The sequence below is a fragment of the Talaromyces amestolkiae genome, assembly GCF_001896365.1.
Source record: "Talaromyces amestolkiae strain CIB chromosome Unknown scaffold4.1, whole genome shotgun sequence".
In the NCBI taxonomy this organism is placed as follows: Eukaryota; Fungi; Ascomycota; class Eurotiomycetes; order Eurotiales; family Trichocomaceae; genus Talaromyces; species Talaromyces amestolkiae.
Window position 1 is genome coordinate 552,049 of NW_024468040.1, and position 14,334 is coordinate 566,382.

Below are 14,334 nucleotides of genomic sequence, written 5' to 3' on the forward strand. Positions count from 1 at the left end.
CGCTATCCTAAACACTGGTCTGATTAGCTCATCCTGCTCATATCATAACTCAAGTCGGCGGCAATTATACCCATGACATGCCAACCAGTCGATGGTAGCGACAGATCATGGATCATACCGATGTAAGTGATATGAGTGAAATGAAAGGAATCAAGTCACAGCTGCGTAGTGTGTGTTTGTATCGTGCGACAGTTCTTCATGCGCCTGGATTATCCGGAGCAAATGATGTCCCCTGCTGCATTTTGAGGACACGCCTGGGTAGGATGTACGTAGTCGATTCTGACACAACGTGACTGCAGCCATGCGCAAGGGACGCAAGACGAATCATAGAAAAGAACTTTCTATTCTATATAAGTATATGCTACATAATAGATACCTAGCTACTAGATGTCGATCCGGATCCCGGTATTTTCCACAGTTGGTTGTTATGTATTTATATCATAATGCCTGGTCATCTTTGATCCATGGCCACGTCTAAAGTATCCATCAAATGAATAAAGTGTTTAAGCAGATATAATAGTACAACCATCAATCTATAACAAGCCAAAAATAGTCAAGAAGAGTAAATATAAAAAAACAAGCCAATTATCCAATATCGAAATTACTCCAAAAATGTCGTGCATACCCGGCTAAATTAATGCGCATGTCCGATCTGCAAAAATAAAGGCAGAATCATGCCCACAACTGAAACCGCCAGGTCCTGGATCGATCCCTTTGGTTTCGGTGGTTCGCGCGAGTCTGCGTAGCCATTGGAATGAGAATGGGACGGAGCTGACGAAGGCGCAATGTCTTGTATTGTGTGCATCGCGACGTATCTATTAGCACCATGTTAGTGATAGATTAATGAGAAAAGTTCGAGAAACCCACAAAAATGTCCCCGCAGAAAACAGCAACAGAACGCCAGTCCGCCACCGATTCGAAGCCTCGTCGCCCCCAAACCCAGAGCCAAGAGTATGCACAATAAGAAAAGTCAACAAAGCCCCCACCGGCGCAGCTAGACTGAAGACCAGCAAATGACGACCCGCAACTCGACTGGAAAGGCCTTGCTTCAGAAGCACAGAGGTCAAGCCAAACGCAGCTGGCGCTTTGTGTACAAGAAGAGCGAGAAAGATGATGAAACTCAAGCTGGAGTCGGATCCCGATGCGCCCAGGGCGATGCCGTCCGCTGCGGCATGGATAACCAAGCCAGTGGTCATTGCGAAGGTGTGCGGGTTATGAGCGGCGTGGTTGTTGCTATCCTGGTCGAGTAATCCGCCATCTCGGTTGGGTGAGGAGCTTCTTCGTAGACCGGATCCTCCGAGATTGTCTAATGATATATGGTACGGTAATCGCCTGGGTTTCGGCGGCGTAGCAAAGGAAGGTAGTTTGTCGATGAGATACATAAGAATGAATCCACTGATGAGGGATATTCCAACCCAAGCATGAAGCGCGCGATTTTCATCTTCGTGGTTGTGGTCGTGGGAATCGCCAACGTTACTACCTCCATCGAGATTCAAAGCATGCACCTCTCCCGGCACTGTTGGCGTTTTCGGCGGCGCTGCATCTCCAAAGGCAGATGTATCGTCGGCGACAACGGGACCAGGTAGAGCGTCGATTTCCGGAATCCCTCTCGGTGGTAGGATATTAACCGGTGAACTCTTGTGCTGCCATCGTATGTCCAGTCCGCGAGTCTGAAGGGTCGACGACGAGCGATAGTTTTGCGAGCTGTAGAGTGTTTCCACACCTTCGGGAATAATAATCACAAGCGCCGTGCCGACTAATATGCCCATGCCCAAGGATGAGATGAATCGTGACTGTGAGGAGGAGAGGGTGAAAGTAAGCGGCAATGCACCGACGAGGAAGGAACTGTGCAAGTAAATAGTGTCAGCACATCATATCAAAGTAGATATAGACTTGGAATAGACAAGGTCTCACGTTATAGCCATCACAATGCTCAAAATGAGCAGTGTGAAGAGGCCCTCCATGACTGGTGTGTCCTTCGCAGTGCGCTCGCTGTCTTGATCAAATTAACAATGGCACATTCTGTCGCTACAGAAACCAATTGAAATTATTGTAATAAGTGCCGAGTAGGGTGTATATGAGAAAGAGTAATAAGTCAATATATGAATAGATTGAAGAGATCTTAATGTTTGTTTTCGTGGAAAGTTGGGCCAGATTGCGGACCCTCAAAGTCAGCCTCTGATGCGCCGGCCGCCACCCAATCAGCGGTGCGGATCGCTGCTTTGTGTATTATATAGTAGATCTAGTCTGAGTCAACATGCTACTTATCCATGACCGCTTACCAGCGCACCGAAATATGGCTAAGATCAAGATACTTGGCTGGCCATTCTACGGCGACGTGATTGTTCTGTATAATGTAACTCTTGCCGACTTAGATTTTTTTGGCTGGGATACAGTATATCAACCCCTCAAGCGGAATCAAGGTCAAGATACCAAAGACAAAATGTATCAACATTTATTGCTGCTTAGGGCAGTACATTTCGATAGCCAGGAGCGATATGTTGTTGTTGCTGCAGTAGAAGATGATTCTGATCCATTAGCATCTAAGGTTGAAATTGATAAGGCTCTGCGTCAGACATGTATGGAAAGGCAAAAGATGAAGATTAGATGGCCAAGTAATGGGGGTCTGGATTACTAAGTTCGATAACTCTATATCCAGGCCTCCATGGCAGGTCTAGGTATACTAGGTAAAACAGCACACTTACTCTTCACAAGAAGCACAAATAAGAAATGTGAGATCTTAAACCAGCTAGGTGGCCAGTTTCTAGCAAATCTGGAAGACTGTCATAGAGTCGGGTGCTTGAACGCTTAGAATAAAGAAACAGGAGAGGTTAGTCCGCTTGTGATTACACGGTATGCTGAAGAGTTATTATCTTAGTGTTTCTTTAGTGCTAGGTATAGCTCTGGATTCTGAGAATTGTGAGACTATATTCAGTCCACTCACCGCCTTGGAGCTTAGATCTCCAGTGACGGCAGAATCGGTTCATGGATCGGCCAACCTTGAACTCGCGACATCCTCGACTCTGCAAGTTTCAACAGTGGGCACCGTCTTCATCAATTGAGTCTTTCATTTCCCGACAGTCCACACTACTTGGGTTGCTTAACGCTCGCTTGAAAATCTCGGGACTTCGCACTAGCTCTCTGTCTAGAATCGATCGTACTTCTCTGAGTGAATTCGTGTTCGCGTTCTTTGACAGAAAGGATTCTTTCAACCCGACTTGGCCAATTTCTATCCATAAAAGCCTTTACCGAATCTGTTGAAATACGTTTGACATCTGACCTCGCTACCATTATCAAATACGCCCTTCACCCTTTTGGCCATCCCATAAAGAGAAACACAATCATCAAGATGGACACATCAGCCCCCTCAACCACAACCAACAACCACAATACCCCCAACCCGCCCAGCATCGAACTCGCCTACAAGAAAAAATGCATCCAACTCAAAAAACGACTCAACGAAATTGAAGCCGAAAACGACCTGGTCCGCGCGCGCAACAAACGCGCAAAACTCTACGTCGCAAAGATGCGTCTGGAAACCTGTATCATGCTTGAGCGGTTGGCGACTGTGACGGGGATGTTGGATGAAGCTGCTTCTACGTCAGCAGCTGCTGGACAGCAAGGTGCTGCTGCTGGGGGACAGATAAGTGCGGAGTTGAGGGCAAAAGCAGCGGCGATTGTGACTAGTGCACATGCGCAGAGTACCCAGGGAGTGATGGATGATGAGACGGAGGGTAGTTCGGAGGAGCAGCCTCCTACTGTACGTTCCCTTGATTTTTGTCTCCAAGCTTCCAGATGAATGCTAATATGAGCTCAAGCCCCAAGAACGACCCCTCCGCGTAAAACGCAGCCGCAAATCAAACATCGCCTTCGAAGAGCTCGAAGCCGAGGCCGCAATGCAATACGAAGCCAATAGCCCCGAACCTAGGGGCGGCAACGACTCGGGCTACAACCACAATATCGATGTTGACAGAGACAGCAGAAATATTGGTACTGGCGACGAGCAGGATGTGAATGACCGGGACCTCTCGCAGGGAGCGGATAGGGAGAGGTCGTTACTTACTGCTGGGGGTGCTGTTGATGGAGATGAGAGACGATCTTCTGGGTTTAGGGCTGTGAATGCGAGATTTGATAGTCAGGGTGCGGTGCCGATGGATGTTGATGAGAAGCCTGCTAGGGGGGAAAGCTAGATCGATCTATGTGGTCTTCATTTTTTCATTTTGTGATATCAGTGTCTGTTATGCTTTCTAGAGCGGTGTTGGGATGGTGTACTATATTATTCTACTTTTATGCTAGGGTGTTGGTTGTACGAATGACTATATTTGTTTAATGTTGGGTGTATGGTCGAAATATAGATATTAAATATAGACTTATACCTCGATAGAACCAGACTGGATACACCCATGACCTTCATGTTATCATACTAGATAGGCGTAGAAATGGACCATACCCTATACAATATCAAATAATAATATGCACAAGCCCAGGAAAGTATTTGACCAGCAAGATGAATATACTATATTCATGTACTTTACTTCATAGTTTATACATTACTCCACACCAGCATACAAATCAACTATAATGTTGATAGCGGCAACCAGGATTTCGGCAGCGATCAGGACAATAACTTAATGAAAATGTTAGATCATCTTTCACAAAAAGAAGAAAAAAGAAAGGACGTACCAATCCACTCCAAATATTCACCATGCCGATGACTCAACTGATCCTTCAATACTGCCAACAAATCCGCAATAACATCCAACCGCTCGGTGAGCAGTCCCACCCTCTGATCCATTTCGAGGTATGTACGCACAGCTTGGTACACAGGCTCTAGCTGCGGTTCTGCCCACATCAGCTCCGGACTATCCAGCACAGAGCCCTGTAAATGAATGTTGATTCGTAGGATAAATAGCTCGCCAATCTGCATGTTGATTTGTTTCCGCGTCATGTTGACACTCCCCGTTTTGGCGATCTGGGCGGGAAACGGGGCTGTAGCTGCAATAGTCTCGGAGACAAGGTCTTCGAATAGAGATGTCTTTACAGATTGTGACAAAGCGTGGGATATAGCGAGTTTGATCATATGATTGCGCGGGTCTCGCAGGGAGATGAAGTCGTTGTAAATTCGTGCTTGGTAATCGCGCGCATAGTAGAAATTGAAGTTTTCAACTTGTCGATCTTCTGTGCTGAGAATGGCAGTTGCAAATTTGGCGACATCCGCTAGAAATCTGGTTTCTTCGGTAGGCGTCATGCCCCATATTACCACGGTGCCGTAGTCGAAAAGGAATACCTCTGGTGTATGTACGGTAGTGTCGAGGTCTAAGCCTTCTTCGTCTTGTGTTACTGATTTGTTGATGTCGCTGGTTGACTGTGGACGAGTCGTTTCGTCGTCGCGGAAATCAATCAAATCTTCTCGTATATTTTTGCCATGATCTTCCACCTCCACTGCGCTGTCTGAGTATCTACGTTCGCCTGGTAGTCGTTGCTGTTGAGATTGACTGGGTCCTTCTGTGTGCTGTCCATTTCGAGTCTGAGCTTGTTGTTCTGCTTGTTTCTTTTCATATTGATAGTCGAACGGCGAATAGACACATTCATCAAACAGCTTCGGATTGGCGCCGCGAGTCTTGTCCCTGGATTTGAGGAACCGCATGACGCCCTCTAAACGATATGAATTCGCTGTACAATATGCCGTTACTCGAGGTAAACGATCGCGATCTGCTTTACCCAACCTCGCAGCTGCCCTTCGCGCCGTAGGTTCTTTAATCCGACTAATTTGCGTATATACGTCTCTCGGGAATCCATCATCGATGACTTCCTCGTCATTACCAGTAACCGGGTCCGGTAAAAGCTTCAATTTCTGTGTGTTCTTCGACGTTCTCTGAGGACCAATCTTCGGCGCATGTATCGTCCCAGCAGCCGCCGTGACAGGCGAACCTGCACTATTACGTCTTCGCAGTTTACTGTTCAGTGCCGACAGCATGGGCTGTCCAACAGGATTCAAAGACGTATGACGAACAGGCGGCGAGCTAGCCTGTAGCGGCTGTATGATGGAATCGGATTGAGATGTGCCATTGTAAGTACTGATGGTAGTGAGGGGATTGAAAGTCACAGTCCGACGATCTGAGCGTGGTGACGTAGTCGCAGGGTTGGCAGCAGGGCGCTGGTACTGCGGTAATAATGGAGAGGTCTCGGTGGTTGCCATTGCTGCGGGATCAGATCGTCGAGGTGATCGGAGGGGGATATATGACCGGTCCCAAGTCCATTGAGCTGTTTGGGTATGTGAAAGGAAGAACGTGAAGATATTTGGCCTGTCGTAAAGTCTAACAATGGTTGGAGCTTGGATCCACCGGGATAGTTGAGAGCCTGAAAGTCTGGGCCGCCATTTAACGCTAGCCATTATAAGTCTAGTTTGACTCCACCATTACTCAAAGACAGTCCTGCATCCAGCACGTGCTCGATATAACCCTACTCAGATTTCAGGGTTATATTAGGGCTAGCGATATCGAAGAGAGTGGTGACTACATTGAGTATTTTCTCCAGATTGAGGTGAGTAGCACATCAACCTTGCGAAATAATTTTGCAAGTAGTGTGTATACACCCACGGTGATGAGAACTAAGCTCGCCCTGACCCGGATCATTTCCTATCAAGAGACCGAGGTGCAATGACTTGAAAATATCATCGATGAACGCATGTTCCATTTTGGCTATGGTAGTGAATTAAGAACAATAGAAATGCTATAAACAATGGTGAACGCTTGCAAATAATGTCAAAATGCTAACATCGATAAATACCGAAACACTGCTCAAGGACTCCACAAGCTGCAACAAGTCTTACCCCACTGTGCGCTTCCTCATTTCAACAAAATGTGTATGCAAACTGTGTATATCTTTCGGCATCAGATAGTCGATCAAATGGTGTCATGAGGTGTTGGAGGGCGACCTGCGGATGGCTTATCGCCGCACGAAACCTTTCGAACCACCCCCAACGCGCTTCAATCCTCCTGCAGCGTTACCATTACGACCTCGTTGCCCAGCCTGCCAGGCGGCCTTTACACGTCGTCCAACTGCCGAGCTCTTGGGAGGGAGCATCTCTTTCTTAGTTTCCAGAACACGAATAGTGACGTCTCCGCGACGGATATCTTTCGCAGGCTCATCTTCTTTGAAAAACTTGTGTTGCTTTGTATTGATTTTCGGCTGCTCTTCGGGAGGTGGTGATGGTAGTCTGTGAACAGGCTCTGCATTCAATATCTCATCCGGAAGCAGAGCGGGAAGCACTCGACGACCAGACTCTCTAACGACGGATCCCTGAAGAGTGGCAGTGCTTTCAGAGACAATATCATCATCTGATATAAGCTTAGAATCAAATGATGATTGTTTTTGAAGTTTCTCTGCTTTCGCTTTGGCCGCAGCTGATACCTTGGCTTGAGCTTTCTGTTTTTCGTCCTGCAGTCGTCGCTTTTCTTTCTGCAGTATTTCGTCCCTATATGTTCTTAGTAACCTGGTCCCTTCAATATTTATAACAAAACTTACCGTCTTTTGGCTTCTTTTTGTTTCTGTGCTTTGACTTTCAACGCCAACAATTGAGCCGAATTGTCGACAACCTCGGGTGCATCATCATCGTCACTCTCAGAGTCCTCCTCATCTTGTGCTTGCGCCGGCTGGACAGCCTCAATATCAATCTCTTTCGCCGTCCGAATTGGTAGTGCGGGCTCCTCGCTTCCGAATCGAATATGATTGCTTGGTTCCTTCGCCGATCTGTCTAGGGAGGTAGACACTGATTCTGATGTAGAATTATCTCCATTTCTAATCTTCCTTTGCTGCGTCGCCGGAATTTGAATAATCACATTATCCGCTGGGACTTCTTGCTGAGACGACAAGACCTCAATCACGGTATCTTCTTGTTCAGGCGATAACCTTCTCCGCTTATTAGAGTGGCCGTTTGTCTTGCTTTCCATGGTTTTCCGCTTTGTATTAGTCGCGGACTCTGAGCCATTCGTACGCGGAGACGCGACATTTCCCTGTCGCGTTGCTGTCACCATTTTTGTAGATGTGGATGCTGAATCGTCTGCGCTGGTATCAGTCGAATCGGAGTGAGAAGCTTGGGCGGTGACAGAGCTGTCGTCGCTGGCCGGGAGATTACTTCTGGAGAAAATGCCCTTTGCCCTTGTGAGGACTTGTGAGAACATGAGTAAACAAGTAGGGCCCAATGCTGGTTCGATTTGCGTATGTGAGTGAATGTAAAGCTTGAATTGATGATTTATTTTTCTGGTTTGGACGGTCAAAAGAAATCTTCCAGTCAGCGGGGACCGGGATCCACTCTGTCGATGCTTATCCGGGTTTATGTTCTTCCGTTCCGCCTGGCTGATATTACAGCGAATTATGACTACGATCCTATAATAAATGTATTGATCAGTATTTCCTATCATTATTGAGAAATATACAGTTGACATTTCAATCTCGTGTCAAGAGGGTAACGTTACTGTAATGCAATGTATCCAACCATGATCGCAGAGCATCTGATTAGCTATCTATTTAGATCTTGGTACGACGATACGCTACAGATACGAATCAGTTCTCATTCAAATACTTATCCCGAAGGAGAAATCAATCTTATGATTAGGATGTCTGTACTTTTCGCAGCTTCCAATACATACAGGTCAGATGCAATTAGATGCGCAGTTGGACTCATGGCGACAGACACGCACATTCATTAATGCATGAATCATGATCAATCGCCCAACAGACAGATATGAATACAGTATAGCGAGCTCGAATCACAAAACTCCACCCCATCCTAAGTTTCCGACCCAAAAATGCCGTATACATATCATAATAGATATAAAGTGATATAAGCCCAATGAATATCCCAAAACGCCACCTCATGCAATATCACAGACCAACTCAAAATCAACAGTCACTCACCCCTAAGTCGTGACTATCAGCCTCCTCTCGCCAAACTCCTCCTCCGCACCCAAATAATCATCCTCGCCAATATCACTAATTTCATCCCAGCACTGCTGAAACTCGCCTTTATTATCGCCACTAACCGTCCACATACTCTCCCTCAGCCTCTTATTTCGTTCCCTATCTTCCTCAATCCGCTGCTCAATCTGTCTTTTATCGACTCGAATAGTGGATCCATTAGTCTTCGAGCCACGGCTAGGTGTTCGTCCCGAGTCCTCCGGTGCCTCGGAATCAAGCACGTTGGAAGGGTTCGTTTCTCGCTCTTTTAGGGCTGCGTCGATCTCTGTAACGGTTTCGTTGGATAGGAAGTCTTTGTCTTGTAGGCCTTGAAGAACGCGGCGAACGTGTTTTACGTTTGCAGCGCCGGAGCCGTCTGCAGGTGCCACTGAATCGACGATTGTAAGCATGTCGCGCTGGATCATGCGGACGTAGTTGAGGTGGTTTTCCTTGCTGGCTAGTTCACAGAAATGTTCGATGAAGTACATTATATTTGCGCGGTTGTTCATATTATTCTATTGCATATTTTATTAGACCATGAATAGATTGCCCAAGGCGGATAGACTCACTCGTTCAAGTTGTTCGAGGATACAAGAATGGAGATCCTCATCCATATCTCGGTATTTGAGCGCATATTGAGCCGCTCTTTGTGACGAGGCAACTGCAGCACTGAGATGCTGGAGTTGCATAGTAAACCGCATGCGAACTTCAAATGGATCCGCCATGTCTGCGTATTGGGGCAATGTTTCTGCTACCGGTTGATAAGAGACGTAGTCGAAATTAAAGATTGTGACGATAGCTTGCTGATTGGACACATGCAAAGCGGCGAGTATAATTTGTCTGGCAGAATAGAATTAATTTTAGACACCGCCCGGCGAGACAGCGGGGAGAGACGAGGACATCGGGCCGGTTTATCTGCTTCTTAATCCACGCATGACTGCCCTTTCGAGCAATTTCAATATATTTTCCAGATTATTTGCTTGAAGAAATAAGTAACCGAGAATATGTCGTCAGGAACAGCTATTAAGCCAGGGGAGAAGACCCTAACGATGCTAGGATGTGGTGCGCAAACCGACACCGGCTAAAATATAGTACACCTCAACAAAGATAAATGCTAATTCTACGAGCAGGAAACTTGTGTCTCGCAGTCCTCACAGGAATTCTCAGCTCCATATCAGAGCCCTCAACATCAGAAGAGAAACTCTCCTTCCAAACACCCACTAAATTCATCGCTTGTATCAGATCAGAGCGCTCCGCAGCACGTATCCGCAGTGCTGTGGAACCCTACCCCAAATTCCCAGTCAAGGTCTTGCAAAATGATAACGTAGCGGGTGTCAAGGAGGCTGATGTTGTCATCCTAGGCTGCAAGCCTTACATGCTCAAGGACGTGCTTGACGTCCCGGGTATGCGTGACGCGTTAAAGGGGAAATTATTGATCAGTGTCCTGGCTGGTGTCTCCTCTCAGCAGATTGAGGATACTTTGTATCTGGAAGGCTCCGAACCTGCCTCAGAAAGATGTACCGTCGTACGTGCCATGCCCAATACTGCGGCCATGGTCCGCGAAGCAATGACGACAATCAGTATCCCAAGCCCCGCTCTTCCCAAGGAATGGGACGATTTGATTTCCTGGATATTCACCCGCATCGGCAAGATTGTGCGTCTCCCGCCTTCTCAGATGGATGTATGTACTGCATTGGCAGGTTCTGGGCCGGCGTTTGTGGCGCTGATAATTGAGGGTTTGGCTGATGGTGCTGTTGCGATGGGTCTGCCGCGCGCGGAAGCGCAGCTTATGGCGTGCCAGGTGCTCAAGGGGACGGTTGGTATGATTGAAGGTGGAGAGCATCCGTCTATTGTGAAGGAGAAGATTTCGTCGCCCGGTGGATGTACGATTGGTGGGTTGCTTGTGTTGGAGGATGCTGGTGTGAGAGGCACTGTGGCGAGGGCTGTGAGGGAGGCTACTTGTGTTGCTAGCGAGCTTGGTCAGGGGACCAAACTTGTCAATGGAACTAGACGATGATTTTGAAAGTGCATATATAAGATGGCTACAAAAGCAATGAATAGATTATTTGCATGTGCAATGTACTTACGCGTCTTTTCTTCTATCGCCATATGGTATCTAGATCCCAAAAATAACAAATCGCTAATATAAACAGAAAGACATTTCATAAAATCTCATAACGATTGCATTGAATTTCGACCTTCCATGAGGCCGATATCCTCGGTATTCCCTTGTGATACTTCGTCAACAAGAAGTCCCATTGCTTCCGGCCTATTGGTATCTCGTGGACCCTCTTCAAAATCTTTTTCGCGTCGGTTTTCTATACCGTTGAGAATGAACCAGACATCTTTCTTGGTAAGAAGGCCTCTCAGATTGCCCTTGTGGACAAAGAGAACATATCTCAAGCCGAGGCGTTGGAACATGCCTAATACGATCGAGAAGTTGGTGTGACTGTTGAGTGTTATAGGGGTCTGATCCATCCAGGGCCGTAGGTCGAGAGTATCGCCAGGATCAGCAAAAGGTTGGTGGACGAAGTATGTTTGTGTCTCTGGGCCCAAATTGCGGGTCGAAGACGATAGAGAGGATTCCAATGCATATGACAATTCGTTTCGAGTGATGAAGCCAAGCAAAATCGGATTGGATGTATCCAAAACGACTGGAAAGCCACGGTAGCGTGTCTGAGCGAGAAGACTTCTCAATGATTCAATAGTGTGGCCAACTGCAGGGATAACTGTGAGGTCATCGACATTCGTCATCATTCTCGATACGGGGACATCTGGTGGAGGCCGGTCATCTTTATGATCCAGGAAGGGATACTCATTGAAGTGAATCCATGATTCATATATGCCGCGTTTGCCAAATATATCCCCACACCACTTGGAGAGCATGACTGCAATCATGATTGGAATCACGTAGGTCAAGGCTCCGGTCAGCTCAAACATGATCACAACGATTGAGACTGTCATTCTGGTAGCCCCTCCAAGGGCTGATGCAGCGCCTATGATCGCATATGTTGCCGGGGTTATGCAGGGTACATCTGGCTGACAACTTTCGAAGAGAACGAAAGTTGGAAATGCAGCTTGCCACATCTCAACAGCGATTCCAAGCGCACGACCAAATAATGCACCAATTGCCAGAGAAGGGAGAATTATGCCTGCCGGTATCTCCAAGCCGAAGCTTACAGATGCCAAGCAAAAGCCACCTATAGCTGCCAAAAGCAGTAGTGCAATAACACCGAATGATGCCGCACCGGTCTTGCACAAATCAAGCTGATCATCTGTCGTCGTTGCACACTCGGCAAAGAGCTGATACACCAGCTCTGATGATTGCGCTCTCATGAATTTGTTTGGAAAATTCACCAGAGAACTGATGACTGCGACCAAAGCTACTTCGAGGAGCGGAAAAGCCCAGCCTCTAGACTTGCGCCATCTAGCTATCTTCATATTAAGCTTGATAAACAGTCCTCCATACAAGCCACCGACAATGCCGAGTATCATAAAAGGTATTATTTCGAACCGATGCCATCCTCTGGTATAGGTCACTTGGTAAAGCACAATCTTGCCAGTGTGGAAAGGATTTAGCGCCTGCAGTGTGACGGCAGCAACGGACGCACACACGAAGCTTTGCCACATTGTTTTATCCGGAAAATAGTAAGAGAGTTGCTGCATCATTCTATTAGCAACAAGCCAGGAATAAATGCAGACAAGAACGCATACCTCCAAACTGAAAAGTACACCACCGATTGGTGCGCCGAAAGCAACAGAAATACCTGCAGCAGCAGCAGCGGATAGAACCTCTCGTTTTCGAGCTGTACGAGTTAGTTTGTGACTTGGGGTAGTCCTCATTTTGGTCGCTTACCTTCATTATTATTCAGAGTATCGAATGCCTTCATGAGAATGTTCGCACAACAACATGCGACATGCACGAGAGGACCTTCTTTGCCTACCCACATGCCGGAAGCAACCACAAGGCACTGTGAAATCAGTACACAACTTCAATGACAAGATGTCTGGTTCGACTTACCAACCCTAAAGATTTGATGGCCAAAGTCCATCCACCCATGAAACGCTTCATGACGAAGCCGCCCAAGACTGTTTTGATCTCAGGAATACCACTGTGTTTGGCGTATGGGGCGTAACTTCGTACTAATATACAAGCACATGTTGCAAAAAGGACCTGGCACGACAGCGTCAGCTTGAAGTTGGCATCGGGGCAAATGTCTTGACATACAGCAAACATTAGAAAGAGTATATACTCCACTACATAACCTCCGCCAGCAGAGGTTACCTTAAAGGCCTTTCTCCATGGTATCCATCCCGAACACTCCGCAAAATCTATGAAGATTAGTCAAAGTGCTTTGACAGACCTATTCTCCTTGGAGATTACCTTCATGACCCCAGCAACAGAATCCACGATTGAGATAAAATTGGCTGAAGCCTTCTTCCCCTTTGCAGTAGCCGGTTTTGATATCACTTAACCAATCGCTCGCAATATCTATACCGGCCGCAAGTAGACCAACTGCGATGCCTGTGGCGACTAAGACCACCCAGACATGACTCCCATCCAATAATTGACGCAAATGACCTAAAACGCCTTGTCCCGTCGAGAATAGAAGTCGTTTCCTTTGGCGCTCCTTGGTATACTCAAAAACCCAATCAATCGCAGTCATATCATCGTATGCTAACCTCCGGCCTGGTCCTTCAACGTACCAATCGAGAGGTCCATCTTCTTTGAAAGCGCCAACACCACCATTGGTGGCCGCCGCGGTTGGGTCGTCTGCAAAGTTCGACCAGTCGTTCAAATTTGCATCTTGATTTAACGAAGCCGCAGGGATATGAGATGTACTGCTGCCAGAGCCGGAGAATACGTTTGATAGGCTGAAGCGTGCAGGTTGTTTTTGTTTGCGCTTGAAGGATATTCTGGTTTCATATTTTATTAGCATCAAGGATAGTGGTACACTGCATGTAAAAAGTACATACGGCTCTGGATCGTTTTGCGCAAAAGGATCCTCCGCAAAAATGGCTTCATCCTGTTCATAGTTTGAGACCGGATCGTCGTCTTCGGACTCATTTGCATATGCGTGCCGCGCAGAAGAGCTTAATCCCACATCACCGGAGATGGGAGTTGCCAACGACATGACTCGAACTAAACTGACCACATCGGCGTAGAGCGCAGACCAGTCTGCTGATGAAGTAAAGGGCTAATGTGGCATAGAACACGAATCGGCGATGTGTTGATGTTGACCTCGACTGTCTGTAGTCGACGGTGATTGGCGCGAGCTGCCACTTCCCTAAGCTCCTCCGACAAAGGCGGTGAGGAATAACCAAAGCGGTGGTCCCACAATTGAAACGGCAGAAAAAGATCTCCAAAAAAAAGTT

General features: G+C 47.0%; 7 protein-coding genes across 7 annotated transcripts; 2 read left to right on the forward strand and 5 right to left on the reverse strand.

Moving 5' to 3' along the window:
* Positions 1-634: 634 nt before the first annotated feature.
* Positions 635-1,964, reverse strand: BHQ10_002774 (uncharacterized protein; the record flags this gene model as incomplete). The annotated part of the gene is made up of 3 exons (XM_040874956.1): positions 635-815; positions 868-1,845; positions 1,915-1,964. The coding sequence occupies 3 exons, from the start codon at positions 1,962-1,964 to the stop codon at positions 635-637; spliced, it is 1,209 nt and encodes a 402-aa protein (XP_040731278.1).
* Positions 1,965-3,349: 1,385 nt separating this feature from the next.
* On the forward strand, positions 3,350-4,190 carry BHQ10_002775 (uncharacterized protein; the record flags this gene model as incomplete). Its single annotated transcript, XM_040874957.1, has 2 exons — positions 3,350-3,760; positions 3,819-4,190. The coding sequence occupies 2 exons, from the start codon at positions 3,350-3,352 to the stop codon at positions 4,188-4,190; spliced, it is 783 nt and encodes a 260-aa protein (XP_040731279.1).
* Positions 4,191-4,550: 360 nt separating this feature from the next.
* BHQ10_002776 (uncharacterized protein) lies at positions 4,551-6,199 on the reverse strand (the record flags this gene model as incomplete). The annotated part of the gene is made up of 2 exons (XM_040874958.1): positions 4,551-4,627; positions 4,684-6,199. The coding sequence occupies 2 exons, from the start codon at positions 6,197-6,199 to the stop codon at positions 4,551-4,553; spliced, it is 1,593 nt and encodes a 530-aa protein (XP_040731280.1).
* A 749-nt stretch (positions 6,200-6,948) lies between these two features.
* Positions 6,949-8,036, reverse strand: BHQ10_002777 (uncharacterized protein; the record flags this gene model as incomplete). The annotated part of the gene is made up of 2 exons (XM_040874959.1): positions 6,949-7,477; positions 7,528-8,036. 2 exons carry the CDS (start codon positions 8,034-8,036, stop codon positions 6,949-6,951), a joined length of 1,038 nt encoding a protein of 345 aa, XP_040731281.1.
* Positions 8,037-8,921: 885 nt separating this feature from the next.
* Positions 8,922-9,683, reverse strand: BHQ10_002778 (uncharacterized protein; the record flags this gene model as incomplete). The annotated part of the gene is made up of 2 exons (XM_040874960.1): positions 8,922-9,473; positions 9,528-9,683. The coding sequence occupies 2 exons, from the start codon at positions 9,681-9,683 to the stop codon at positions 8,922-8,924; spliced, it is 708 nt and encodes a 235-aa protein (XP_040731282.1).
* A 386-nt stretch (positions 9,684-10,069) lies between these two features.
* BHQ10_002779 (uncharacterized protein) lies at positions 10,070-10,975 on the forward strand (the record flags this gene model as incomplete). Its single annotated transcript, XM_040874961.1, has 1 exon — positions 10,070-10,975. One exon carries the CDS (start codon positions 10,070-10,072, stop codon positions 10,973-10,975), a length of 906 nt encoding a protein of 301 aa, XP_040731283.1.
* A 155-nt stretch (positions 10,976-11,130) lies between these two features.
* BHQ10_002780 (uncharacterized protein) lies at positions 11,131-14,093 on the reverse strand (the record flags this gene model as incomplete). Its single annotated transcript, XM_040874963.1, has 7 exons — positions 11,131-12,618; positions 12,673-12,764; positions 12,815-12,929; positions 12,980-13,132; positions 13,187-13,290; positions 13,343-13,875; positions 13,936-14,093. The coding sequence occupies 7 exons, from the start codon at positions 14,091-14,093 to the stop codon at positions 11,131-11,133; spliced, it is 2,643 nt and encodes an 880-aa protein (XP_040731284.1).
* Between the last annotated feature and the right edge of the window lie 241 nt (positions 14,094-14,334).